This window comes from Podarcis cretensis (assembly GCF_951804945.1).
Source record: "Podarcis cretensis genome assembly, chromosome: 16".
Lineage (NCBI taxonomy): Eukaryota > Metazoa > Chordata > Lepidosauria > Squamata > Lacertidae > Podarcis > Podarcis cretensis.
Window position 1 is genome coordinate 9,390,446 of NC_137186.1, and position 27,950 is coordinate 9,418,395.

Sequence of the window (27,950 nt, forward strand, 5' to 3'; positions counted from 1 at the left end):
TCTGCTGAAGCCAGGAGAGTCTTGCTCTCCCGGCTTCAGCAAAAGGAACCTGAAGCCTGCGGAGCGCAGCAGGAACTCACGCTGCGCTCCGAAGGCTTCAGGCGACTATCCCTGAAGCCTGGAGAGCGAGAGGGGTCAGTGCGCACTGATCCTTCTCGCTCTCCAGGCTTCTGCGAAAGCAACGCGAAGCCTCCGGAGCGCGGAGGGAGTGCTCCCACTGCGCTTTGGAGGCTTCGCGTTGCTATCGCTGAAGCCAAGGAGCCTGCATTCGCTCCATAGGACGCACACACATTTCCCTTTAATTTTTGGAGGGGAAAAAGTGCGTCCTACAGAGTGAAAAATACGGTAATTAATAACCCATTTAAAGATGCAAAAAAAGCCCTGCTGGCTCAGGCCAATGGCTCATCTAGTCTGGCATCCTGTTCTCACAGCAGCCAACCAGATGTCCAGCTGGGAAACCCGCAAGCAAGGAGTGAGAATAACAGAAACTCTCCTTTCCTGTGGTTTCCAAATTGCGCAGCAGAAGCAGGACTGAGATAATAAAAAAGCACTGGCTGTGGCAGATCTAGCTACAGGGGCTTGGACAGTCTCTTCATTAAAGGGCCTGGGAACATAAGAAGGGCCTGCTGGGTCTAATCAGTTCTCACAGTCGCTAACCAGATGTCCCAATGAGAAACCCACAAGCAGGACTTCAAGGACACCACCACCCTCCCCACGCGCAATTCCTAGCAACAGGTATTATTTCAGAGGCGTATTACTGCTTCCGGGAGTGGAGGAAGAACATAGGCATTCTGATTAGTAGCCACTGGTTTCTCTGCTGAAGCGCAACGCCGAGTCGTACCGTGGAGCCTGGTCTGTCCAGTCCCATCATCCTTCGGTACCATCTGCATGGACCTCGGTAGAGCGAAGTGAGCGAGGCTCTGGTTGGCCGATATCCATTCCAGGATTAGGGAGGTGAAGTTATCAAACTTCCGCCGGTGCTGGTCAAAGAGAGCTAGCTCCAAAACGGTGTTCCTCAAACTGGACACGGGGACCTGCAAAAGACACCGGAGGCAGCATGCATTTAACAGTGTGCGAGATGCACCTGGGAAAGGACCACATATTTGTGATCTACAGTGCCAAAGCACAGAAGCCCCGCAAAGCAAGGGCAGCAGAACTTGAAAGGCACCCATGATGACACCTTGGAAGATTACATACCATGTTTAACTGATAGGTCCGTTAGACTGATTCTGTTTTAAAAGCTTAGGTCTACTAAAGAAAGATAAAACCCTGATAACAAAGGCTGGAAGCAAATATAATAATAATAATAATAATAATAATAATAATAATAATAATATTTCTATGTCACCCATCTGACTGGGTTGCCCCAGCCGCTCTGAGTGGCTCCCAACAAAATATTAATATACAGTCGTACCTTGGTTCTCAAACGGAAACCGTTCCGGAAGTCCGTTTGACTTCCGAAAACATTCAAAAACCAAGGCGCGGCTTCCGATTGGCTGCAGAAGCTTCCTGCACTCAATCAAAAGCTGCAGAAGCAGTGTTAGACGTCTGGCTTCCAAAAAACATTTGCAAACTGACTTCTGGATTTGTGGCGTTCAGGAGCCAAAACATTTGGATCGCAAGGTGTTCAAGATCCAAGGTACAACTGTATTTAAAAGATATATATTAAAATCCAGTGCTTTTCTTCTGGAAAAGCGGTGCTGGTACTGCATACCCTTGAGTGCTCCCAGAAAAAGCACTGTTTAAACTCTATCTATCTATCTATCTATCTATCTATTTTCCCTACAAGGACTTTCCTTGCAGTTATCCAAACTTTCTGAGCCCAATTTCTGGCTAAAAACCAAAAAAACACTATCCAACATCTCCCCAAGATTCCCAAACAAATGGAGTGCATTGAGGTGCTTCAGTGGCGCTTCCAGCTTTTCCCGGAACACTTACCAGCTGCTTGTGGTGCTGAGGCAATGGGCAAGGCGGAGTGCCAGCTGCCAGCTTATACACAGGTGTCACAGACATGCTGGCAGGGTGGGCACAAATGAACCTCACCTGCACCATCTCCACAGCGGGACTGGGGTTTAGCACGCCCGGATGATTGCCCACCTGGAACGTAAACACCTTTGGGGAAGCAGCAGAGGAAGAGTGGTTGTCAGCCAGCAGGCTTTGCAAATGTAGCCAAGCATAAAGTTTAGATGTAACCAGAGCCTTTGGACAGGGTCAGTTTAAAGCGTTAGCCTAAGAAAACCAAACGCTGAAATCTCCTAACTACTGAATCTGGAAAGGGGGCATCATTGTGGACGGTGCACACAGCTAGAAGGGAGAATAAGCCAAGCACAGATTAAGAAGAAGAAGAAGAAGAAGAGTTTGGATTTGATATCCCGCCTTTCACTCCCCTTCATGAGTCTCAAAGCGGCTAACATTCTCCTTTCCCTTCCTCCCCCACAACAAACACTCTGTGAGGTGAGTGGGGCTGAGAGACTTCAGAGAAGTGTGACTGGCCCAAGGTCACCCAGCAGCTACATGTGGAGGAGCGGAGACACGAACCCGGTTCCCCAGATTATGAGCCTACCGCTCTTAACCACTACACCACACTGGCTCTCTATCTATGATATTAATATCTATGATATTAAGCTATCATAGCGCTGTTTTCTGTAAGACGCACCAGCGCTATGGAGGCTGTGCCTTTCCTTATCGGCCATTACGTTTCATAATAACAACAACAACAACAATTTATTATTTATACCCCGCCCATCTGGCTGGGCTTCCCCAGCCACTCTGGGCGGCTTCCAAAAAAATATTAAAATACTGTAATACATGAAACATTAAAAGCTTCTCTAAACAGGGCTGCCTTCAGATGTCTTCTAAAAGTCTGGTAGTTGTTGTTCTCTTTGACATCTGGTGGGAGGGTGTTCCACAGGGCAGGTGCCACTACCGAGAAGGCCCTCTGCCTGGTTCCCTGTAACTTGGCTTCTCGCAATGAGGGAACCGCCAGAAGGCCCTCGGTGCTGGACCTCAGTGTCCGGGTAGAACGATGGGGTTGGAGACGCTCCTTCACGTATACTGGGCCGAGGCCGTTTAGGGCTTTAAAGGAAAGCACCAACACTTTGAATTGTGCTCGGAAACGTACTGGGAGCCAATGTAGGTCTTTCAAGACCAGTGTTATGTGGTCTTGGCAGCTACACCCAATCACCAATCTAGCTGCCTGTTAACGTCTGGGGGGGGGGGGAGAATACGCACACACCTTCCTCCTACCTGTTCCCCCAGCTCCAGGCATGTGATCCGATAAATGTACTGGTTTTGCTTCCTCTTGGCCGGCAAACGAACCTCCACCACGTGGACTTTGTCCTTATGTTCCACTCCGAGCTCCAAGAAGAAGCGGGATGGCTCCAACACCCATGGGCTGGGCCCTCCCTCGAACACCATTTCCTTCACGGAATGCCAGGTCACCAAAGCCACCTCCATGGGGTTCACAGCCTAGTCATTATATAAAGTAGTTAACACTGCCTTAGCCTGCAATGAATTGACCCAAGGACCCCCCCCCACCCTCGGTTCCACACCTGTAATTCTTCCAATAGGGAGGTCTGTGCTTTCTAACCACCATTCTCACCCCTAGTTCCCGGGAAACTGGTAAGATGATAGATCAAGGTTGCAGACAAAGAACATCAAAATGAAGGACTCTGTTTTATACTGAACTAGACCATTTAGCTCAGTATTGTCTACACACTGACTGGCAGTGGCTTTGCAGGGTTTCAGGCAGGGGAGAGACTTTGCCCGACCTGGAGATGCTACTGCTGGGGATCGTAATCTGGGACCTTCTGCAAGAAAAGCAAATGCTCTATCCCTGAGCTGTGGCCCTTCCCTCAACAACGCAAAAGGAATTCAAAAGAGAGAACAGAAATAAACTAGTAGTAATAGTAATAATAGTAATAATAATAATAATAATAATAATAATAATAATTTATTTATTTATACCCCACCCATCTGGCTGCGTTTCCCCAGCCACTCTGGGCGGCTTCCAACAAAACACTAAAATACAATAACCTATTAAACATTAAAAGCTTCCCTAAACAGGACTGCCTTCAGATGTCTTCTAAAAGTTTGGTAGTTATTTTTCTCTTTGACATCTGATGGGAGGGCGTTCCACAGGGCCGGTGCCACTACCGAGAAGGCCCTCTGCCTGGTTCCCTGTAACTTGGCTTCTTGCAACGAGGGAACCGCCAGAAGGCCTTCGGCGCTGGACCTCAGTGTCCGGGCAGAACGATGGAGGGTGTAGCACCACCCTCCACCCACTACTACCATAGATTTGGTGCTTCCTCACCTTGAGCGGTTCATAAGCAGCAAAGGTGGCACTCGTGTCAAAATACTCCTCGTAGATGGTGGCGCTGGCTGTCACCAGCGTATGGCCGAGAGACTTGGCTGCTAGATGGATGGTGGAGCAGAACTGTGGCCCAGCTTTCTGCTTACCTAACAAACAAGAGCACAACTGCACAGGAAGAGCGATTGATCTGTCAACCAACTCCAGAACTGCAACGAAGGAGCTCGGCAACCCACCCAAGGGGCAATTGCAGTGCCCCGTGATTGTGGAGTACGGTGGAGAGCACAATGGGGCATTGGTCAAGAGTGGGTGTCCTTCTAAAGCCTGTGGGGAGGTCACCCTAGCAAACAGCAGTCCCCCGAATCTGCTCCTCAGTCTGCCCATGCAAACATTGGGATATGTGTGAGGGGGAGGGTGTGCTATTTTTCATTTATTATTAGGTGTTATGTACTGAGTTGAATAGGATCCAAAATGCAGCAGTCTGATTGGTCCTAGAACAATAGGATTCAGAATGCAGCAGTCTGATTGGTCCTAGAACAATAGGACCCATAATGCAGCAGTCTGATTGGTCCACAGGAGCCATCCAATCCAGCTCCAGGTGGAAGTGAATCCGCAACCTGATTGGCCTACAGGAGAATCTTGGAATTAGCCAATCACGTGGGGACCATTGTGTAAATAATGTATATAAAGCAGACATGCTGGGGGAACTTCCATTTCCTCACCACTATGAGCTGAAGAAAGAGTATGAAATCCACTCTCAACTCCGAGTATATTTCAGTGAAATATACTAGGAGTCGAGAGTGGATTTCATTACTACTTTCTTTTTCTTTTGAAATTTTGCACCCTTAAGAATTTTGCACCCACGGCAACTGCCCCTGTGGCCCCACCCACACAATGGCACAGGCTCCCAGGATTCTTTGGGGGAAGCCATGACTGTTTAACGTGGCGCAGTACTGCTTTAAACGCCTAGTGAAGATGAGGCCTAAAACAGGAGGCCAGGAGAGGACCGGCTGCCCATTTATGTAAGGGAACAAGTGAAGAGAGCTGCCCTCTTACCCGCTTCATCCAGGGCGAACACTCCTTGCTTATCCATGCCGACGTCCAGGGGTAAGAGTGAGCAGTCCGTGAAAGCGATGGTCTCCCCCGTCTCTTTCTCAACGTGGTACATCCTGAGTGGAACTTCCAAGGTCTGTCCAATCTCAGTGTCTGCATGGAATGGCAAGAACTCCATCTTTGAGAGCTTGAGCACATACACCTGAGTGGGAGCAGGGGGGAAAGAGTCAAAGAGCACATGAAAACATCTTCATGTATGCAACAACGGCTGCCAGAGTTTTAATAGCACAAGGATGGAAGACTGAAGAAACCCCAACTAAAGAATCATGGCAAGAAAAATTGACGGACTATGCAGAACTGGCAAAACTGACATACAAGCTACAGGACAAGGATAACTGTGACTTTAAAGATGAATGGGAACCTTTTACAAAGTATCTGAAGATGCAACAAAGCGAACTGGACTCCTTGGCTGGTTTTGAATAAGCATTCACAAACTTTTTATTGATAATAATCAGCTAAACAGTTTGAGGATCTATACAACTGTGTAACATGCAGAAAACCGCATTTTTAGAGAAATCAAAGACTGGAACTGAGGGAAGTTGGGGGTGGGGGGGTTCTGTGGGGGGAGGGAGGAAAAATGGGGGGGAATAAGGATGATATGTTTCTGGATAATGTTTTGTTTTAAAAAGTTATTAAAAAACAACAAAACAACAACAAAGAGCACCTAGGAGGGAAGAATCAGCTCTCTAGGGATTCAGAACGCCCCAAGGCCTCTCTTCAGACTGAGTTTGAAGCCTGTAGGGTGGGGTTTTGACCCAGCAAGCAATTCGACTTGCGCCAATGCTGCAGGAAGACTTGCCTGTATTTCCCCAAAGTGGAAAGGGTTCTGCACATCTCTGGCTTGCACGGCGGTTTGGCCCTCAACCAGCCCGGCTGTGACCACCCCTTTCACCGTGACGGTGGCCACTGTCTGATTGGAAGAGGTCCACGTGAAGTTGCCGCTACCTCCCTCCACCTGTGAAGAGTTGGGAGAGCAGAAGCAAGGGGGGGGGGAAATACAAAATGCACAGTTAAGCCTGCACCCCCAGAACAGAGTAAGATGATGATGTTCTCCACCGGGGTGTTGGAGAGAGCATGTGTCACTGGATCAGAAACAGTGGCCTCCGTTGGTGGAAATGCAAGCATGGACTCACATGGCCAGTGGAAGGGGACTGCAGGAATAGAAATCTCAATGTAGCAGTGGCCTCAACTAGTGAGGAGGCCCAACCTCAGGTCCCTTCTGCTAGGGAGGTCAGGTGGTCACCTATGTTTTCTGCAATAGGTCTTCCTCAGCGGGATGTCAGGGTGTTTTTTCCACCAGCCTCCTCTTGTAGACAGAGAGGCTAACACTTTTATTCCATTTGGTATTAGCAGAGATTCTCATGGGTTGCTTCCAGGTGGCCTGTTTAATTTTTAATTTTTTGGTAGAATGTTTTATAATAAAAGGACATTGATGAAAAGGACCTCTCCAAACGAAGTGAATGGGTGGTAAACCGGCAAATGCAATTCAATGTAAGTAAACAAGTGTGAAGTGATGCGCATTGGGGCAAAAATACGTGAATTTCACACATACAACAATCTTTATTATGGTCCAGAGACCCAACAAATCATTACAAAGCAATACACGGGTGCCACGGGTGGTGGCAGCGGCCACTGGAATCTAGCAACAGGTTAGATGCCCCTCTTACAGGAGATAGGGAAGGGGACATGTGCTATATGGGACTCTTGCTTACGTTTAGTTAATGCATCTGAGGACAGTGAGCAACTTTCCTTAGACGGAAGTAATGAGTTCAAAGCAAGGGGACCTGCCAAAGCTAGATGGCTTTCAGGCAAAATTTCTACGATCTCTGCTGCAGGTACCCAACTGTGAATTTCACATATACGCTCATGGGGTCTGAACTGGAAGTGAGCGAACAGGAACGAGACCTTGGGGTTGTAATGGATAGCTCAATGAAGACGTCGACCTGGTGTGCAGCTGCCTTGAAACAGGCAAATTCCATGCTATGGATCATTAGGAAAAGAATTGAAAGGAAAACTCCCTGGGTGGGATCTCCCAGGGGGAGGAAACTGGGGGAAGAAGGGGAAGTTCCCAGGTGAGAGCTGGGAAGGTTCACTCTCCTTTGTGTGAAATAAAGGTTAAGATATAATTTTGATAGAGGGCTGTTCTTTTTTTTTTTTAATAAATGTTTATTAGAATTTCCAATTTAATACAAAAAAACAAAAGTACAAAAATACACAATTAAAAAAAAAAACAAATATAATTTCCAATACTTATTTCTATTACCTTGTTTCTCGGACCTGCTCTCACCTCCCCCTTTTGTATTCCAGTTCAAATCTTAATTCAGCAAATCCTTATTAGGGCTGTTCTTACGTTCTTTAAAAAAAACCTGTAGTGTACTCAGCCACATATAAGAAGGAAAACTGAGCAGCGACACTGTCAGATAACCAAATCATTAAGTGCATCAACAAGGCTTCAAACTATCCATGACACAGCCTCTCCATAAGTAAGCATGAGTGGCTGCAAATCTGACAGTGACTTCACTTCTGTTTACGCATCTGATATGAGGGAACCAGACGTTGTCAAAATGATCATGTTTCATTTGGCTCTTAACAACCCTTCTGTGTTGTGTTAGATGCTCGGAAGGAGAGCGAAGGGAAGCTCTGTTGTCATACACAACCCATTGCTTTAGGGTTTTGTCACTGGAAGCTCTGAAGGCATAAGTAGGTCAAAATGGTGGAGGGAATGGGTGCCATCTTTCCTGTGGCAGATGGTTGCAAACATTTGTACCGCACTGAGAAATGAATAAAGGGCATTCTAGGGGATTTATCTCCCCAGGTCTTGGACAACTTCACCTGAACTCTGTACCGGTACAAGACGGCCAGCGGGTGGTGTGGGAATGCCAGGAAGGAGGGCGTCAGCGTGATGGGAAGGTAAATCTTCACTTCCTGCTTGTGGCTGATGGGCGGCTTTAAGAAATCTTCTGAACCACTCTGAAGGAAAGGGAGGAATGATTGACCTGAATTTTCAGTCTTGAAAGAAAAACAAAAAACACGTACATAACAAGGAATAAATATTGAAGCCTGCAGGGCTAGCAAAGTATCTCAAATTCCTAGCCTTCCAATGTTGAGACCTACTATTATTATATTATTGCAAACCCATAAATCCAGGCCAGAGAATATCCATATGCTACTACGATGAAGGAGCTTTTCTTTTACCTGGAGGAGAACAGACACCAGCGCGGCTTCAATGACGGTGACGCCATCCTTCAAAACCCGAACTACATGGTAGGAGCCATTAACTGAAGATATAAACTCTTGAAAGTATTCTTGGGGAAACTGGTGAGTTATTCGAAGATTCTGGAAATCAAGGGGTGGGGGGAAATGTTGTCAGAAGAAGGGACAGTGTGACATCAAACACTTTATCAGAAGCACAGCAAAAAGGTCACAGATCGACAGAATCATTGACTCCAAGGAAGCCTACAAGGCTGGAAACGTGTTTTCAAATTCTTCAGTGCCTGCATCCAATTTTTAAAGACACTTGTTGTTTTTTGCAGACCCAACACAGATAGGCCAGTGGCCCGTCTAATCCAACATCCTGTTCTCACAGTGGCCAACCAGATGCCTCAGTGTGAACTCCACAAGCAGGATTGGCCACAAAAGCATTCTCTCCCCTCCTGCAGTTTCTAGCAACTGGGATTCAGAAACACAGCACAGCCATCATGCCAAGCACCCGCTGACAGCCTTGTCCTCCATGAATTTCTCTAATCCTCTTTTAAAGCCATCTAGCCCGGTGGAAATAATAACAACAACAACAACAAAACAACAACAGCAATAATAATAATAATAATAATAATAATAATAATAATAATAATATATTTATACCCTGCCCATCTGGCTTGGTTTCTCCAGCCACTCTGGGCGGATTCCAACCAAATATTAAAAACAATACAGCATCAAACATTAAAAACTTCCCTAAAAAGGGCTGCCTTCAGTTGTCTTTTAAAAGTAAAATAGTTGCTTATTGCCTTGACATCTGCTGGGAGGGCATTCCACAGGGCAGGTGCCACTACCGAGAAGGCCCTCTGCCTGGTTCCCTATAACCTCACTTCTCACAGCGAGGGAACTGCCAGAAGGCCCTCGGAACTGGGCCTCAGTGTCCGGTCTGTACAATGGGGATGGAGACGCTCCTTCAGGTATACAGGACCGAGGCCGTTTAGGGCTTTAAAGGTCAACACCAAGACTGTGCTCGGAAATGGACTGGGAGCCAATGAACTCCAATGGGAGTGAGTTCCATAGTTTCACTATGTGCCACAAAACCCCTCAGTCCTATGCGTGTTCCTCAGAATTAAGTCCCACTGAATTTAGTGGGGCTTACCCCAAATATGTCTATACTGGATGACACTTTAAGGTTGGAATCCTATGAACATTTACTCTGGAATTTGGGGTGTGGGTGTGATTTCAGACATAACATGCACAGGATCTCATTGCAAGTTAATGCTGGCATTTGAGAGAGATCTTTGAGCTTCTTTCCCAAGCTGACACCTACTCACATCGGACGGGTAGATCTTGGTGCTCGATTTGTCGTACACTTCAACTGTGATGGTATACTCTCGCTTCACTTCTAGGATCCACCTGTTGCCGGGCTGGACAGTGAAACCTGCAATCAGTTGCACAACGGAAGCCAAACGAAAAGCATTTCTGTAAGATGAGGCAAAGGAAGCATACTGCATGGTCACATTTAGCGGCTGGGGCACCCAGCAGCATGTTCACTGGACGTTGCCCATACTTGGCTCCCTTGTTGGCCTTCTCGTCCTGAGAACCTCAACCTTAGACGACTCAGTCGTCTTTCTTACAACTAGCCCAGGGGGTTGGCTTCCTCTTCCCCCTTAGCCTCAGCTTTGCCCTTCCCTTTTCAGCAGGGAAGAGGATGATGGGGGCAAAACGAGAGGCTAGTTGGCTTCACCTATCATTTGCTCTGTCTCCACCTATTATAGGTCTCTGCCTCGAGTCCTACCAGTGGCAACGGGCACCAGCCTTCACCTCCACTGAGGCAGGACCTCTTCTAAGTTCCCTCCCTCCCCAGAGTGATAGAATCCAGCTCTGTGCTGACCAGAAAAGGTACAAGAGATACCGTATTTTTCGCTCTATAACACGCACTTTCCCCCTCCTAAAAAGTAAGGGGAAATGTGTGTGTGTCTTATGGAGCGAATGCAGGCTCCATGGCTTCAGCGAAAGCAACACGAAGCCTCCGGAGGCCAGCAGAAGCTCTGTGTTGCTTTCGCTGAAGCCAGGAGAGCAAGAGGAGTCGGTGCGCCCCAATCCCTCTTGCTCTCCTGGCTTCGCTTCGCTGGAGAGGTGCTGCACAGTTTTCCCTCTCTGTGCAGCGCCCCTTCAGCGAAGCGGGAGGAAAAATGGAAGGGGCTCCGTTTCTCCTGCCGCTTCGCTGAAGGGGCGCTGCGCAGAGAGGGAGAGAATATTTTTTTTAGGCGTATCTTATGGTCAGGTGCGACTTATAGAGCGAAAAATATGGTAAATTCCCCAACAGGATGGCTGCAAACTGAGTTACAGGCTGCACAGCAACCATACCTTTAAAGCACACCCGAGGAATTGTGGTTCATTCAGGGTGCTGGGAATTGTAGCTCCGTGTATGTTAAACCACAGCTCCCAGGATTCTCTGGGGGAATGAATGTGTTTTAAAGGAACGGTGTGTGCACAGCCCAAGCTGTGTGCCCCACCTCTTCCATCCCCAGCTTTGGAGGTGAGTCCAGACGCACATCGCCACTGTCACCCACATCACCCTCTTCCTTAGGAAAAAGCCCAAGTGCCTATATAGTCAAAACTCTGCACGGAGATGCGGGAGGGACCAGTTACCTAAATATCCAGGCTCCACAATGTATATGCTGCAGTTGGGGAGTCCAGAGGAGGCTCGCATGTGGATGTCTTAATCTCTTCGCTAAGGAATTCGGCCTCATCGTAAATTGAGAAGAGGATGAAAGGGGCAGAGTGTTAAGTTGTGGGTGAACATATCAGACGATACAGCGATTTTTCAAACAGCTCTTGTTTATTCACAGGCCAGAAAAGAACTGAGCTGAAGGGTTCAGCCAGCCTGGTTATATAGAGCTCCAGTACAATGCAACTGTAACAACTTTCTGTAACTATCCAATCACTGAACGTCACTTTCAGTCCCTTATTTGCATATGTGGACCTGAGTGAAAACTATCTACAGTATGCCTCTGCTGGCCCAGAGTGAGAACTTAAGTACATAACACAGAGGATGTTTCACATTAAACACGGGGTTGGATCCGATATGGCGCTACACTGAAACCACTTAGCGGTATGCTTGTTCTGCTGGTGAAATGTTTTGCCCCAGTAGAATATTGTTGCACAGGAGCAGGCTTCTTCACACTCGGCCCTCCAGATGTTTTGAGACTACAATTCCCATCATCCCTGACCACTGGTCCTGCTAGCTAGGGATCATGTGAGTTGTAGGCCAAAAACACCTGGAGGGTTGAATTTGAGGAAGCCTGCACAAGAGAATGTATTAGCAGGTTGCCAACAACTCTGGTCACATTGACACCGTGCATTTAAAGCCCCATGATACTACTTTTGACAGTCATGGCGGCTTCTCCCAAAGATTCTGGGAGTTGTCATTTATTAGGGCAGCTGAGAATTGTTAGGAGGCCCCTATTCCCCTGACAGAGCTACAATTCCCCAAGTGGTTTAACACTCAATCCCTCTTTCACAGGGAACTTGGAGAATTATAGCTCTGTGGGAGGAATAAGGGGATCTCCTAACAACTCTTAGCACACTCAACGAACTATAGCTCCTATAATTCTTGCACAATGAGTTTCTGCTGGTGCAGCTGTTGTGTTGGGATTCCTCTGTTGCACAACATTTAACACACACACACACCCTGCTAGTGCATGAGCCCTTGTGCAACAATGAAAAGTGGGTGTGCTTAGCCTCCTGGAAGCTATTCAGGCATGCCTCAGGATTTCAGGGGTCATGCGTCAGGGAAGACTGGGGCGCGGGGGGGGGGCGGATATTTGTGTTTGCAACAATGGCTGCCTAGATGATTTATGCACAGAAATGGAAAGAAGCAGCAGCTCCAACCAAGGAGGACCGGCAGATAAAACTGATGGGAGTACTCTGAGATCAGTAAACTTATAGAAGAATAAGGAAACAAGAAGAAAGAACCTTTAACAAAGACTGGGGAAAGTTTGTTGAACATGTGAAAAATTGTTGTAAGCAACTTAAAATGTTAGCGGGGTTTATATAGAACGAGAAATAAAGGAAAATAAAGGATTTTTAAAAAGAGGAATAAACAATTAAGGAATTAATTTAGATATGCAGTAGTAAAGAAAGGAACCACAGATGGGGTGAGGGGAAGTGAATTTGATGTGCATTTTTTGTTACATTAAATACAGTGGTGCCTCGCAAGACGAAATTAATCCGTTCCGTGAGGCTCTTCGTATAGTGGTTTTTTCGTCTTGTGAAGCAAGCCCATTGACAGCTTAGCGAATTAGCGCTATTAGCGGTTTAGCGGCTTTTAGCGATCAGCTGTTAAGCTTAGGAAAAGGGGGGGGGAAAGGGGGGGAAACCCGCAGGAACTCGCAAGACATTTTTGTCTTGCGAAGCAAGCCCATAGGGAAATTCGTTTTGCGAAGCACCTCCAAAACGGAAAACCCTTTCGTCTAGCGGGTTTTCCATCTTGCGAGGCATTCGTCTTGTGGGGCACCACTGTAATTTGTTTGATTGTTGCAAAATTGGAAAATGATAAATAAATTAAAAGAAAAGAAACAGCTAGCTGCAGCCCGGTCTAAGTTCTTTAAGGATACTTTTATGGACTAAGACCAGGTTAACCTGTCCCAGCTGAATGGCGGTGATGGTAGCTGTCTTTGCATCCAGTTTGGCCATGGGGAGGCCAGAAGCGTTAGCCTTCACTGCATCTTGTAGCTCCAGCTCATAATGCTCAAGAGGCAACTGCACCTCTGTGGAGATAAAGGGCCGGCCAAGCTCAGTCAGTTATTCCCAGCCATAGCTGCTGCGCTCAGGTGTGTTCCTTACACAGCCTCCCTCTCCCACCCCAACCCAGCAGGGATGTCAGGGCAGTGATCAAGTGTTGCCTTCGGCTTCAGTGCTATTCATAGTTAAGTATGATTCAATTTTCCAACTCAATAAAAGCACTGAAGCTGGGAAAGGCATTATAGGCCAAAACTAATAGTTAGGAGCTGTAGTCCAATAAGGCCTCTCCTGGTATGCCCCACGGAGGACCTTAAGGTCCATCAATAGCAACACCCTAGAGGTCCCGGGCCCTAAGGAAGTTAGATTAGCCTCAACCAGAACCAGGGCCTTCTCAACACTGGCTCCGGCCTGGTGGAACGCTCTGCCTCATGAGACCAGGGCCCTGCAGGATCTGATTTCTTTCCACAGGGCCTGTAAGACAGAGTTGTTCCAACTGGCCTTTGGCTTAGAATCAGTTTGATTCCCTCCCCCTCTTTCTTTTTCCTTTCTCCTCCTGTGAAGAGGCTGCATCCTAATGTTTTAATGTTGTATTCTAATCTTTTTTAAAATTGTATTTTAATCAACTTGTTTTTATTATTGGTTGTTAGCCGCCCTGAACCCGGTCTTGGCTGTGGAGGGTGGGGTTATTATTATTATTATTATTATTAATAATAATAATACCTGGAGGATGGCAGATCTGCCACCACTGGTACATATCCTTCAACCAACCCACCCTTACTAGTGAATGAGTTTCACCAAACACTGCAAGGCTCACTTCTGAGTAAGCATCAGTGTTAGAAACTGAGGTGTGAAAGCTAGGAGCTAAAACCTAGGTTATGGGCGCAACAATGGAATGTCTAGGGTGCTATTTTTATAACAAGAATGCAAAGCTGAAAATGAATGAACAGCAGCTAAAATATTATGTTCATTTTTCACATGGTCTAGTCCTTCCCCTGCTCACCCCCCTAATATTCTTAAGAGGGTCTCTTCTCCAGTCTTCAGAGAGTAGCTGGAATTGGGGAGGCAGAAAAAGGTCCTCCTTTCCTTCCACTCTGCAGTTTTACTCTGAAATCTTAGGCTCAGTACTGCACTCAGAGCTCAGAAACTGCTTGCTCGAATGACATTCCCTGTCACTAAATGTGCCTAGAAGAGTGAGAGTTTCTAACACTGGTAAGCACGTGGAGGATTTCGCAGCCAGGAGACTAAATTATGCATCGAGTCACCCAGAAGATTAGGAATGTACCTGTGATCTTTCCCTGAACTATTTTGCCAACTTTGTACTTAATGTAGGCTCCAACCAGCAAGTAGACATCATAGGAAGGGATTAAGAATATGTTCTCCAAAACCAACAGGCGCACCAGGGCAGCAGCAACTTTCTGGAAGATTGAGAAACCACCACCAGGGGCACGCAGAGAGAAATGCATACATAAAGAAATACATTATTATGCTTTGCAGTCGTTTTACAAGTAAGACTCTTTCAAAACTGAAAAAAGGACTGAGCGATTCCATCGCAATATATGCCCCCTCCTGGTCGGCATTCAAGATAGTTGCTTTGGTTTAATCTCCGCAGGGTGCAGAAGTGACGATGGCTCCACCAGACCACTTTCTGCTCGTTTAAAACTGCCGCCTATCACCTCCACTCCATACATTTAAAGCACTCTTAGAATCACAGAATGAGTTGGAAAGGACGCCAAGGGTCATCTAGTCTAACCCCCCTGCAATTCCCCTAGGAATTGGTTTGCAAAGGATGCTGACAGTTATAAGCAGGACCTCTGCTCCTCTTAGTAAAGGTAAAGGTAAAGGGACCCCTGACCATTAGGTCCAGTCGTGACTGACTCTGGGGTTGCGCGCTCATCTCGCTATATAGGCCGAGGGAGCCGGCGTTTGTCCGCAGACAGCTTCTGGGTCATGTGGCCAGCAGGACTAAGCCGCTTCTGGCAAACCAGAGCAGCACACGGAAACGCCGTTTACCTTCCCACCAGAGCGGTACCTATTTATCTACTTGCACTTTGACGTGCTTTCGAACTGCTAGGTGGGCAGGAGCAGGGACTGAGCAATGGGCGCTCACCCCGTCACGGGGATTCGACCCGTCAACCTTCTGATCAGCAAGCCCTAGGCTCTGTGGTTTAACCCACAGCGCCACCCGCGTCTTACAGAGCTCCTATTTCCAGAGTTCCCAGATTGTTAAACCACTCTGGGAAACGTAGCTCAGTGTATGATCTCCTAATTGTCACAGCTAAAAATTGGCCGCTGTTTCTTTAATGCTAAAAGAACTAAGTCAGCATGAGTCAGTGGCCTACCATGACGCATGCAACCTTTCACCAAAGTGTACCTGCATATATAGAGTAGTCAATGTTAGGGTTGGGTGTGGGTTGGTTGGATGGTAGAAAGCTGGTTGTGTTTGGTGTGTGTAAAAGCTGTTGGTCATGGTTGGAGAAGAAGACTTTTTAAGAATAAAAGCAGCAGTACTCTGCAAGAATACAGTGGTACCCCACAAGACGAACGCCTCGCAAGATGGAAAACCCGCTAGACGAAAGGGTTTTCCGTTTTGGAGGCGCTTCGCAAAACGAATTTCCCTATGGGCTTGCTTCGCAAGACGAAAATGTCTTGCGAGTTCCTGTGGGGTTCCCCCCCCCCTTTTCCTAAGCCCTAAGCCGCTTATCAGCTGATCCGCTGATAAGCCGCTTAACAGCTGATCGCTAAAAGCCGCTAAACCGCTAATAGCGCTAATCCGCTAAGCTGTCAATGGGCTTGCTTCGCAAGACGAAAAAACCGCTAGACGAAGAGACTCGCTGAACGGATTAATTTCATCTTGCGAGGCACCACTGTACTATTACTAAAAGACTCTTTTGTGCCAACTAAGGTCTGAGGACTAGGCAAAGGAGTAAAAAGGAGGTCAGAACCTTTTCTTTTTCAAACACTGACACTAATAACTCTGTTTAACAAATGACAGTTTCCCAGATTCTTTGGGGGAAGCCGTGACTGTTAAAGTGGCAAAGAGCACTCTGAATGTATGGTGTGGATGCCACCTCTATAGCTTTGGTAGGCCCTGACCCTGTCTTGCACTGCTGGGATCCCCCTTGGAGGGCACGGTGAGTACTCACCTTGTAAACAGGCTCCTGTATTCGGACCTTTACGACAGCTGCGCCTGTTTTGATCCCTGACACCAGAATCCTATCTCCTTGTTTCTCCTCTCTTTCCATCTCAAATACGTAGTCGGGCGGAGAATATTCTGCCTCAGAGTATTTTAAAATCCTAAATAAACCAAACTGGGCTTTTACTGGGAGAACAAAGGTCTGTCACCACATTAAGAGTAAAAAACAAGCAGGGTGAAATTTATAGGGTGGGTGAAAAACCTGCAGCCGCTGTTAAGATCCCCAAACCCATCAACCCCAGCCAGCATGGCCAGTGGACGAGTGGTGGTGGCGGCGGCCACTGGAATCTAGCAATAGGTTAGATGCCCCTCTTACAGGAGATAGGGAAGGGGACATGAGCTATATGGGACTCCCGCTTACATTTATGCATCTGAACAACAGTGAGCAACTTTCCTTAGACGGAAGTAATGAGTTCAAAGCAAGGATGCAATGGAATGAAATATCTCAACTTCAGCAGTCTACCCAGTGGAGCACACACACAGCCTCCCGTGTCGTTTAGGATTTTATTAATCACACTTGGCCATTTGGGGTTTCATCTTACCTAATCTTGCTCGAGAGCTCCACGTTTTCCAACTCATCGTCCTTGGCGATGCTCCACTCAAATTCCAACCCCTCCAAGCTGCTGAATGTGTTCCCTGCAGGCAGGATCCAAAAACGAGCCCAGGCTCAGGGCCAAAGGAGATGCGATGTGATGATGTCTGTCATGTGGCTTAGCTTTGTGTGACTGTTTATTTTTTAATAAAAAAAGTTACATGGGGGTGGGGAGGGAGGATCAGGATCATAGTATGAGGGATGAGGGCTTGAACCCTCTGTCCATGCTGTGGGCCTGATCTGGCTTTTGCTCCAAAGCTATCTCACCTTGAGATCCTTGCTGGCAACAGAGAGGGAGATGCTTACAGGTCTTGTTCCAAAACTATGTGAGTGTGAAGATGAGTAGAAGCATCAGGTGAAATACAGAGAAGAATGTAAATTAAGTTATTGTGGATAAAATAGGCCACCTGCTTGCTAACTTTAGGTGTACACCATAAATAAAAAGTTAGCAGAGCACTGTGACCTATCTGGTCATGTCAAAAAGGCGAAAGAAGAGTCCCACTAGCAGGCCAAAAGGGTGTATCAACCCCAGAGAGAAAAGTAAATAAGAATAATAACAATAATGTAGACATGCTATGCAGAACTGGGCTTATAAGTGACTGGCTGCCTCATACCCAGCATTGCTTGTGAATTCTAAAAAAAATAAAATAAAAAATCAGTGCAGTTTTGAAAGGTACAGTTTGCTGTCTTGATTCAAAATGGTGTCCAAAATTTGGTTACAGTATTTTAAGAGGTTTCCAAATGCAGAGCATACTGATATCTTTCCAAAATATATAGTAGTGGGTGTTGCGAGTAGTAAGCTGCCCCCAGTAAGATTACCTTCAGCATCCAGAGCTCTCACACTCAGCTCGAGTGGGGAGTCTTCCACATAGATCTCTCGAGTTCGGGAGATGATCTCAACATGGTCTATCAGATCCACAATGACATCGCAACGCAGCAGATGACCTGTCACTGGGAGGAGGAACAAACGTGTGTGTCGCCCACCCACCACATGTAATCCTGTATCTGTGTTTCATAACAGGGGAAGAATAAGGGTGGATGTGGACAATCCCTGTTGTCTGGGAAACTTTTCTGAGCACCCAAATTGCTCATTCAGTGATAAAGGGAAGGCACACTCTGCACATGCTCAGCGTTTGGGGTTCTTCATTCCCCAGGTTTGCATGGCACCCTAGACCCCTATTCCTATAGAAACAAATCCATTTCAAAATTCCCCTTCTTTAGCTCACCTACCTGTCTCCTCTGCTAAAATAACGCTGGCCAGCTTTGTGGCCTGTGTAGAGCAGGTGGTCAACAAAGCTTTCTGAGAGCAAGCCGTCCCATTCTCATACATTGGATCAATGGTGACTGTGTCATGGCGTGTGGAGTACCTGAAGAGCAGATGAGACAAGGCTTGCACGCTCCTGTGCCCCCCTCTCAAAGAAGAGGGGAGAGATGCAAATATGGAACTGAGGCAGCAAGGAACCCTCCATCTTCTTGGTGGCAAGGACCACCTGCCACTTGGCTCCTCCCCTTCTTCTCCATCAGCAGCAATTCCACCGGGTCCTTTGAGCAGTTATGTAAGAACTAGTACCCAAATTTGCTCAGCTCCCTCTCCCTCCTCTCATTTTTTTTGGATGGTGTCTTTTGTAAGCATTACCGGTAATTTTTTTTTAATGATACATCGACTTGAGTGCTTTTGCGGGAAGGCAAATATATCAGTCTCACTATTTATCATTTGCTCATCAGTTCTCTGTTTTTATGTCACTGCCACTTGCTACAGCATGAGGTGCATGGCTAGGAGCGCCATTGGTGGTGCAGTAGTTAATGTATTTTTGGTTTCTATGGAAGCCGCCCAGAGTGGCTAGGGAAACCCAGCCAGATGGGCGGGGTACAAATAATAAATTATTATTATTATTAGTGTGTTGGACTAGGAGCTAAGAGACCTGGGTTCAAATCACCCCACTCAGCCATGAAGCTGACTAGGGGTCGATACCTCTTTCGGCCTAACCTACCTTGCAGGGTTGTTGGGAGGATAAAATGGAGTTTTCAATGAACAATAATCGAGGCTTAGATTAACCTCAAGGGACGCGGGTGGTGTTGTGGGTTAAACCACAGAGCCTAGGACTTGCCAATCAGAAGGTTGTCAGTTCGAATCCCCGCAATGGGGTGAGCTCCCGTTGCTCACTCCTAGCTCATGCCCACCTAGCAGTTCGAAAGCACGTCAAAGTGCAAGTAGATAAATAGGTACCGCTCTGGCAGGAAGGTAAACGGCGTTTCCTTGCGCTGCTCTGGTTCGCCAGAAGTGGCTTAGTCATGCTGGCCACATGACCCAGGAGCTGTATGCTGGCTCCCTCGGCCAATAAAGGCAGGATGTAAATAAATAAAATTTCCCAGTAAATTTTATTTACTGGGAAATAAAATTTCCCAGTAGTGATGTATGGAAGTGAGAGCTGGACCATAAAGAAGGCTGATCGCCGAAGAATTGATGCTTTTGAATTATGGTGCTGGAGGAGACCCTTGAGAGTCCCATGGACTGCAAGAAGATCAAACCTCTCCATTCTTCAGGAAATCAGCCCTGAGTGCTCACTGGAAGGAAAGATCGTGAAGCTGAGGCTCCAAGACTTTGGCCACCTCATGAGAAGAGAAGACTCCCTGGAGAAGACCCTGATGTTGGGAAAGATGGAGGGCACAAGGAGAAGGGGGCGACAGAGGACGAGATGGTTGAATAGTGTTTTCGAGGTTACCAGCATGAGTCTGACCAAGCTGCGGGGGGGCAGTGGAAGACAGGAGTGCCTGGCATGCTCTGGTCCAGGGGGTCACGAAGAGTCGGACACGACTAAACGACTAAACAACAACAAATAAATAAAACACTGCGAGTACATTCCTACTTTTCTGGATCTTGAAGCGGGTTAGCATGGTTTCCCTTCTCCCCTGCCTACCCCAACATAGAGCATTTTATCTTCAAAACAACTCTGCAAAGCCGGTCAGGCTATTAGACTGCAAACGGCCAACAAGTGCTTCTGGGATTAATGAAATATTGAACCTGGCCCCACCTTTGGCCCCGCCCACCACGACGTCACTGTTACGCTCACGTTTGCCCCGCCCCTCTGGCTAGGCCCCGCCCCTCACCAGGAGTAGCAACCGCCCTCAGCGCCCAGCACGAAGGGGACGCGCTTGTCCCGGCTGAAGGGCAGCAGCACCTTCGGCGTGTTCAGCTTATAGGCGCCGGCCGGCCTCGCCAAAAGCGCCAAGCAAAGCAGTAAAAGGACCGGCCTTCCTGGAGGGGCCCAGCCCAGCCCCATCTTCGGAAGAAAAGCCCCAAGCCGCCGCGGCGCAAAATGGCCGCGGGATCCCTTCTGCCTCGCACGAGCCCTAGTTCTGCGCATGCGTCGGCGCTTAGGAACCTTGTTAGCACGCTGGACGTTCTGCCCGTGCGCATGCGCGTTCTTACCTTTTCCACCCCTTCGAGTACTCGCGCTTGGTCTCTCCGCCCTTTCCCGCTTCTCCACCGGTCTCGGTCTGCGCATGCTCCTTCTCACCTCGCGGCTCGTTTTGCGGTTTAAGCTAGGGGAAAGGGCTTGCCTGCGCGCATGCGCAGCCCAGGGTCGGACTCGAAGCCTGTACTAGGGATTTTGCATTGTTCCTAATTTAGGCGCTTCCGACGGCTGCAGCCTTAATTGAGGCAAGGCACCATGAGGTCTGCATTGCTTGCAGGCAGGTCCTCTCTTAATCCAGGCATGGCCAAACTTGGCCCTCTAGCTGTTTTGGGACTACAATTCCCATCGTCCCTGACCACTGGTCCTGCTAGCTAGGGATTATGGGAGTTGTAGTCCCAAAACAGCTGGAGGCCAAGTTTGGTCATGCCTGTTTAATCAATGAAGGAAGGCAGGAGGGCTTACACTAACCCAGTGTTTCCCATGCTTGGGTCTCCAGCTGTTTTTGGACTACAACTCCCATCATCCCTAGCTAGCAGGACCAGTGTTCATGGATGATGGGAGCTGTAGTCCAACAACATGGGGACTTGAAGCTGGCCGGCTGGCCTGTTTTTCACAGGACAGGGCTGCTGCAAAGATTTATTTATTTTTAAATGGGTGGAATAGAGTTTAGGCCTGTCACTCAGTTCTTAACTTACCATGCGTGGTCACTGGAGGGGTAAGATGGTTGCAGACTTCTGCCAGTCACTTTGTCCCTTAGCCTGACCTCCACAAGGTGGCTGTGAGGATTAAAGGTGTATATGGGAGTGGTTTTCAACCAGTGTGCCGTGGCACCCTGGGGTGCCTTGAATGATGGACAGGGTTGCTATGGGCAACACTGGCCTCTGTTCCTTTCCTTCTCTTCCTCCTCTGATGCCCTCTTGTGTCTCTGCGTCCGAAAGGCTTGCACAGCTGTTTGTTGCAGCAGCCCTGGCTACATCTCTGTAGGCGAATGGTGCCTCTGGGGCTGATGGTGGGGTGCTTTCCAGGCCCCTCTGGGGCACTGTGAGGAGGCACCTCTCTTTGGGGGGTGTGGGGGCAGCTCAGAGACCAGGGGTGGCGGCAGCGGCTGTCCAGAGAACTCCGAAGGAGAGGGGAGCGGAAAGGAGGCTGGGGAATGACTCCACAAGGGAGGGTGTTCAAAAAAGGGTGAAAGGCTGCTGGCTCTGCAGGCATAACTGGGCTCCTGAGCCCCACTGGGGTGCTGCAGAAAGAATGTCAATCAATCAATCAATCTTTATTACGGTCCAGAGACCCAACAAATCGTTACAAAGCAATGCACAATTCAGACAGCCTACCTCCAGGTTAAACAAGCATTTTGTTCAGACTTAAAAGATAGGGATCATTGGTTCTTGCAACCACTGATAAAAACTTCGCCGCTGCTAATGTTCTAGCGTTTGTCCAGTCTTCCAATAGGAACCTGACATAGTGAGCCTCTGATTTTCCCGGGGAAAGTACCAGCAAGGGTAATATCAGTTCAGCCCTGGCTTGCTCATATTTCGCACAGTGCAGCAAAATATGTTTTATAGAATTGATGTCTTGAGCACACGAGCAAAGTCTGTCCTGGTAGGGAACTCCTCTCAAGCTGCCATCCAACACTGCAGAAGGAAAGACGTTTAGTTTGGCTTTGGTGAATAACCTTCGATAATTTGGTACTGTGAGGTTTTTAATGTAAGGTGTTAACTTAAAGACATGCCCAAATTGTACTCCTACTGCCAGCGGACTACAGACTGCGTGTGATCAAGATCGCAAGTCACTGTGTGTATGATCCCATAGTCTTTGCTCTAACGTCTTTAGGGCGCCTTCATAACCCAGGTAATAAAGTTGGGGTGGGTGGGTGACAGACCAACAGAGGTGGCTTTTCTAGCCATGGTTTGCAGAATGAATGTAGTTGGTCAAGGGAGCTGTAGACCGAAGGTTGAAAACCTCTAGTGTGTGGTATGAGAAGAATGCTACATACTGCCCTATTCTTTGGAGGCGGCATGAGAGAACTTTGTAAATAAAAATAATGTATGCCTACCTTCTTAAGTGTCTAAATGCCTTGCTTGGCAAAGAGGTGGAACAGTATTTGCACCACACCCTTTAGAAGTGCTGTCAAGACTGGAACAGTACACTGCAGGTATGCCCTTTGTTGTTGTTGTTTAGTCGTTTAGTCGTGTCCGACTCTTCGTGACCCCATGGACCAGAGAACGCCAGGCACTCCTGTCCTCCACTGCCCCCCGCAGCTTGGTCAGACTCATGCTGGTAACCTCGAAAACACTATCCAACCATCTCGTCCTCTGTCGCCCCCTTCTCCTTGTGCCCTCCATCTTTCCCAACATCAGGGTCTTCTCCAGGGAGTCTTCTCTTCTCATGAGGTGGCCAAAGTACTGGAGCCTCAGCTTCACAATCTGTCCTTCCAGTGAGCACTCAGGTCTGATTTCCTTCAGAATGGAGAGGTTTATCTTCTTGCAGTCCATGGGACTCTCAAGTCTCCTCCAGCACCATAATTCAAAAGCATCAATTCTTCGGCGATCAGCCTTCTTTATGGTCCAGCTCTCACTTCCATACATCACTACTGGGAAACCATAGCTTTAACTATACGGACCTTTGTTGGCAAGGTGATGTCTCTACTTCTCAAGATGCTGTCTAGGCCTGTCATTGCCCTTCTCCCAAGAAGCAGGCGTCTTTTAATTTCGTGGCTGCTGTCACCATCTGCAGTGATCATGGAGCCCAAGAAAGTAAAATCTCTCACTGCCTCCATTTCTTCCCCTTCTATTTGCCAGGAGGTGAACATCCCCTCAAAATTTCGCAGTGGGCAAAGAAAGGTTTGCTTTTCCTTCTCAGTCCCCGTGTACACAGAGTCTGTTCCACTCCTGCATTGAACATACCAGGTTAAATATGTCTGCATTTCAGTGTGTGCCAGGATCGGACGCCCACCTTCCCGTAAGTTTTGAACAGGGGAGAACAAGCGAGAGCATCTCCCTGGAAACATCTGTGGTGGTACCTGATGTAAGTTCCCCATTGATAGGACAGCTGATATTTGGAGGTGGACAGTTTGCACACACCATCGAGCGACTGAAAGCCCAGTTCCATCAGTCACCTCCTATTCTTGAACTGGGTTAAGGTAAAGGTAAAGGGACCCCTGACCGTTAGGTCCAGTCGTAGCCAACTCTGGGGTTGCGGTGCTCATCTGCTTTACTGGCCAAGGGAGCCGGCGTACAGCTTCCGGGTCATGTGGCCAGCAAGACTAAGCTGCTTCTGGCGAACCAGAGCAGCGCACAGAAACGCCGTTTACCTTCCCGTCGGAGCTGTACCTATTTATCTACTTGCACTTTTGATGTGCTTTTGAACTGCTAGGTTGGCAGGAGCAGGGACCGAGCAACGGGAGCTCACACCGTAGTGGGGATTCGAACCGCCCACCTTCTGATCGGCAAGCCCTAGGCTCTGTGGTTTAACCCACAGCGCCACCCGCGTCCGTGAACTGGGTTAACTGGCCATTATAAGAACAAAATGTTTAAGAATTGTTGCGAGAGTATAATTTCCCCCCCTCTTCCTTTGCGTGTATGTGGGCTGTTATTTTTTAATTGTACGCCTGCCGACAGGCACAGTCTCTCTTAATGGAGGGATCCCCTCTGGGAGCCTTTTTAGCTAAACAGTGGGACACAAATGCTCTTAATAAGACCATGATTCCGTCTTTTTCTGCTCTCGCATGTGGCAGTAGTTTTGTTCTGCCACAGCACCCTCCCCAAATTGCACACAGAGGTGCAGGAAATCTTTGGCCATCCAGATGTTGCTGAACTACAACTCCCACAATCCCTGATCACTGGCCATGCTTGCTGGGGCTGATGGGAGCTGTATTTCATTGACATCTGGTTCCCCAATGGCTCCCCGCATTTGCGTTGAGGAGTTGCATCCATTGATCCACCCACTTTATACCATCAAATGCATGTGGTCCTAAGAAGGTTCACTGCACCCCTGCCTATAGGACTTGGAAGTTAGAATAGCGGTACCTCAGTTTTTGAACAGCTTAGTTCTTGAACTACTTGGAACCCGAACACTGCAAACCTGGAAATAGGTGTTCCGGTTTTCAAACTTTTTTTTGGAAGCCAAACATGCTCCATTTTGAGTCCCTACGCTGTTCCGCTTCCTTTCTGAATGTGTTCCGTTTGTAAATTGAGTCGTCCCCCCCCCCCCCGCTAATTGGAGACTTCCTCTTCCTTTCTGAGGGTTCCATTCTGTCGGCTGTTGAGTCCCGCGCACCCACGAAACACGGAGGTGATATTTGTAGCTTATATTTGGTGCTTTTGTTTTCCCTTTTTTTCTTCTTTTGCATTTGTGCTTATGTGGCTTTTTCATTTTTGTGACTGTGGCTTGTGACTTGTTTTTGTGACTGTGTGGAACCCAGTTCAGCTACTGATTGATTGATTGATTGATTGATTGATTGATTGCTGCTTTTATCCATCAATCAATCACACAATCAAAGTCAAGAAAACCATTAAGAGAACAACTGTAAGGTAAAGGGACCCCTGACCGTTAGGTCCAGTTGTGGACGACTCTGGGGTTGCAGCGCTCATCTTGCTTCACTGGCCGATGGAGCCAGTGTACATGTGGCCAGCATGACTAAGCCGCTCCTGGCGAACCAGAGCAGCACACAGAAATGTCATTTACCTTCCCGCCAGAGCGGTACCTATTTATCTACTTGCACTGCATGCTTTCAAATTGCTAGGTTGGCAAGAGCTGGTACCGAGCAACGGGAGCGCACCCCGTTGTGGGGATTTGAACAGCCGACCTTCTGATCGGCAAGCCCTAGGCTCTGTGGTTTAACCCACAGCGCCACCCACGTCCCCTAACAACTGTAGAGGTAGTAAAATTCATGTTAAATTTCTGTTTTAGGGGTTGTTTTTAAAAGTCTGGAACAGATTAATCCGTTTTCCATTACAGTGGTGCCCCGCAAGACGAATGCCTCACAAGACGAAAAACCCGCTAGACGAAAGGGCTTTCCGTTTTTCGAGGCGCTTTGCAAGATGAATTTCCCTATGGGCTTGCTTTGCAAGACGAAAACGTTTTGCGAGTCTTGCGATTTTTTTCGCTTTCCCCCCCTTTTTCTAAGCCGCTAAGCCGCTAATAGCCACTTTGCTGCTAAGCCGCTAATAGCGCTAATCCGCTAAGCCACTAATAGGGTTGCTTCGCAAGACGAAAAAACCACAAGATGAAGAGACTCGCGGAACGGATTCTTTTCGTCTTGCGAGGCACCACTGTACTTTCTACAGGAAAGTGTGCCATGGTTTTGGAACGGACTTCCGGAACGGATTAAGTTTGAGAAGCAAGGTACCACTGTACCTGTAAAGCCGTCTCTTTCCCCTCCTGGTAATTACTCCTCGCATTAATATCAACAAATTAACAAGGCGCTTGTGAAATACAAGAAGAAAGTTGCAACAGTGGAGGGAATGCTTCTGTTTATTATTTCCCCCCAAAAAATCAGACAATAAAAGACAAGTTTTTTAGTATCAAAATACTTGATATGGTTCCTCATTTTTTCCACACTGGCCGCTTAAAAAAAAAAAAAAAAAAAGACCGCCACACCATGAACACTTTCTCCTCTCTCCTTTTCAAGGCAACCCCCTCCTTTTTTTACACAAAGGCAAAAATAAACCCCACACACCTTGATAAATCAAGTCTCCAAACAGCAAAGGGCCTTGTGGCGGCTGGTATCCAGTTTTTTTTGTTTTTGTTTTAAGACAGTACAGTAAGATCCCGCGGCTCAAGAAGGGGAGGGAACCAACCCCTTGCATCCGGAAGAGCACTAGGATAAAAAGAGAGCTCCTCTCCTCATGCTCACACACCCATACACAGAAGCTACAAAAGCTTTTTTACTCAAAAAAGCACAGAGCAAGCTAAGCCTAGCTGGGGAAGAGAGATTTCTTGGTTACAGGAGACTGGGGAACAGCCTGCTCTTAGTAACCAGGTGTAAGAAGCTTGAAGGAGGGGAGAAGGCCAAGGTGCTCGAGGAAAAGAGTTAGGTGCGTGTTTAGAGAGCGAAATGGATCATGAAACCTGATATATTTTGATATAGTTGTGTTCCCCAAACTAGAAATAGCTATAAAGCACAAGAGAGTGTGTTAAGACTGCACCATTTTGGCAAAACACACACACACACACACACATGGACACCTCTGCCAGAAGCAAAGAAGTTCTAGGTACTCCCCCACCCCCATCAAAAATTTTTTTAAGAGGGATTTCTTTGTACAGAGGCCACGTTCCTGTCCCCCTCAATAAATTTCATGAGGCTTTTTCATTTATCTGGCTCAGGCGGGACATTTGCAACCTTTCCGCAGGCTGCAGAAATGTCCCATTCCAACCAAACCCCGCCCCCCCAAAAAAAAAACCAGTAAGAAGAAAAAAAGGGCAGGTCAAGGAGGTGAAACCGCAAACCTCTAAAAGCCCACAGGCTTGTGAGCCCTAGGAATTACACGATGTTCCTCGCAAGGGGCGTTTTACTTCCCCGTTCCAAAAGAATTATCCTTTCCCCCCACGACTGCAAAGGAATGTACATCTCAGACACACACCGAATATTGTGTTGCGTGCTGAGTTTTCGTTTCGTGATGCTTCTGGCAACTGCCCAGTCTGATGGCCCCATAATCATTGGGGGTTGCAGAGGGACTGGAGAGAAGATAGAGGGGAGGTGGATTGGCAGAGGCTTTTGGTTAAGTTGGCAACGAGAGCTGGAAGGTTAACCTTTGACCCTTCAAGGGTTAGAGGTCAACTTTTCTTTCGTTCTTTTTTTTAAGACAAGAGCCGGCCCCAGCAGGAAGCTGCCCGCTGGATTGGCTAAAAAAAGGCAGTGGGGTGGGTGGGTGGGTGGGTGGGGGAGCCAGGGTGAGGCCGGTGGGCGGGCAGGGTCTTTTACATGTCGTTCAGGTCAAGCAGAGTCTGGTCCAACATCCGTTGCGTGCAAAGGTGCTCTTCTTTGGTGCATTTCAGCTTATCTGGAAAGGAAGTGCAGAGACCGTGAGCAGCCGGGTCAGGAGGGAGCGCCAGGAGGGAGCTCGCGCCCTCCCAGAAAGGTGCGTCCCCCCAGCAACGCAGTGCCCTTCACAGCAAACGCAGCCGCGCAAAAGCTTTTGATTCTGTTTGCCCCCCCCCAAAAAAGCCAGAACGCTAGGTCTCCCCACCCCATCCACGCTCATGCTTCCATTTTACTTTTTCCGCCATCCACATGCAGAGGTGCTTGGTTGTCATCCAGCCAGGTTTTCAGAGCTGTTGTGTGTCCCGTGCCGGACAAAACTGCAGCCAGTTTGACACACCCACCCCACCCAAACTTTGGCTTAGCTGCTCATTTTTGTGACACCCCCCCCCCCCCTTTGA

At 47.8% G+C, this 27,950-nt stretch overlaps 2 protein-coding genes across 8 annotated transcripts in view; both read right to left on the reverse strand.

The window, feature by feature from the left end:
- Positions 1 to 20,500, reverse strand: part of NUP210L (nucleoporin 210 like) — a 52,272-nt gene extending 31,772 nt beyond the window's left edge. For 2 of the 3 annotated variants that reach the window (XR_013834029.1, XM_079957883.1), the window contains exons 1-17: positions 20,260 to 20,500; positions 18,382 to 18,518; positions 17,971 to 18,102; positions 17,102 to 17,195; positions 16,510 to 16,660; positions 14,649 to 14,781; positions 13,240 to 13,392; positions 11,273 to 11,341; positions 9,952 to 10,058; positions 8,618 to 8,758; positions 8,255 to 8,392; positions 6,222 to 6,377; positions 5,366 to 5,564; positions 4,313 to 4,458; positions 3,247 to 3,468; positions 1,939 to 2,112; positions 842 to 1,034 (exon numbers count right to left, since the gene is read on the reverse strand). Coding sequence is in view for 2 of the 3 variants with exons in the window: in XM_079957883.1 (XP_079814009.1) it covers positions 842 to 1,034; positions 1,939 to 2,112; positions 3,247 to 3,468; positions 4,313 to 4,458; positions 5,366 to 5,564; positions 6,222 to 6,377; positions 8,255 to 8,392; positions 8,618 to 8,758; positions 9,952 to 10,058; positions 11,273 to 11,341; positions 13,240 to 13,392; positions 14,649 to 14,781; positions 16,510 to 16,660; positions 17,102 to 17,195; positions 17,971 to 18,102; positions 18,382 to 18,518; positions 20,260 to 20,432 (2,518 nt within the window). In the remaining variant the exon portion in view is untranslated. Of the gene's footprint in view, positions 1 to 841; positions 1,035 to 1,938; positions 2,113 to 3,246; positions 3,469 to 4,312; positions 4,459 to 5,365; positions 5,565 to 6,221; positions 6,378 to 8,254; positions 8,393 to 8,617; positions 8,759 to 9,951; positions 10,059 to 11,272; positions 11,342 to 13,239; positions 13,393 to 14,648; positions 14,782 to 16,509; positions 16,661 to 17,101; positions 17,196 to 17,970; positions 18,103 to 18,381; positions 18,519 to 20,069; positions 20,093 to 20,259 lie in introns of those variants that run through there. The other variant, XM_079957884.1, reaches the window with a different exon arrangement.
- A 5,524-nt stretch (positions 20,501 to 26,024) lies between these two features.
- Positions 26,025 to 27,950, reverse strand: part of TPM3 (tropomyosin 3) — a gene marked incomplete at its 3' end in the record, with an annotated part of 74,251 nt that continues 72,325 nt past the window's right edge. For all 5 annotated transcript variants that reach the window (XM_079958413.1, XM_079958411.1, XM_079958412.1 and 2 more), the window contains one exon: positions 26,025 to 27,571. In XM_079958413.1, coding sequence (XP_079814539.1) covers positions 27,489 to 27,571 — 83 coding nt within the window. The remainder of the gene's footprint in view (positions 27,572 to 27,950) is intronic.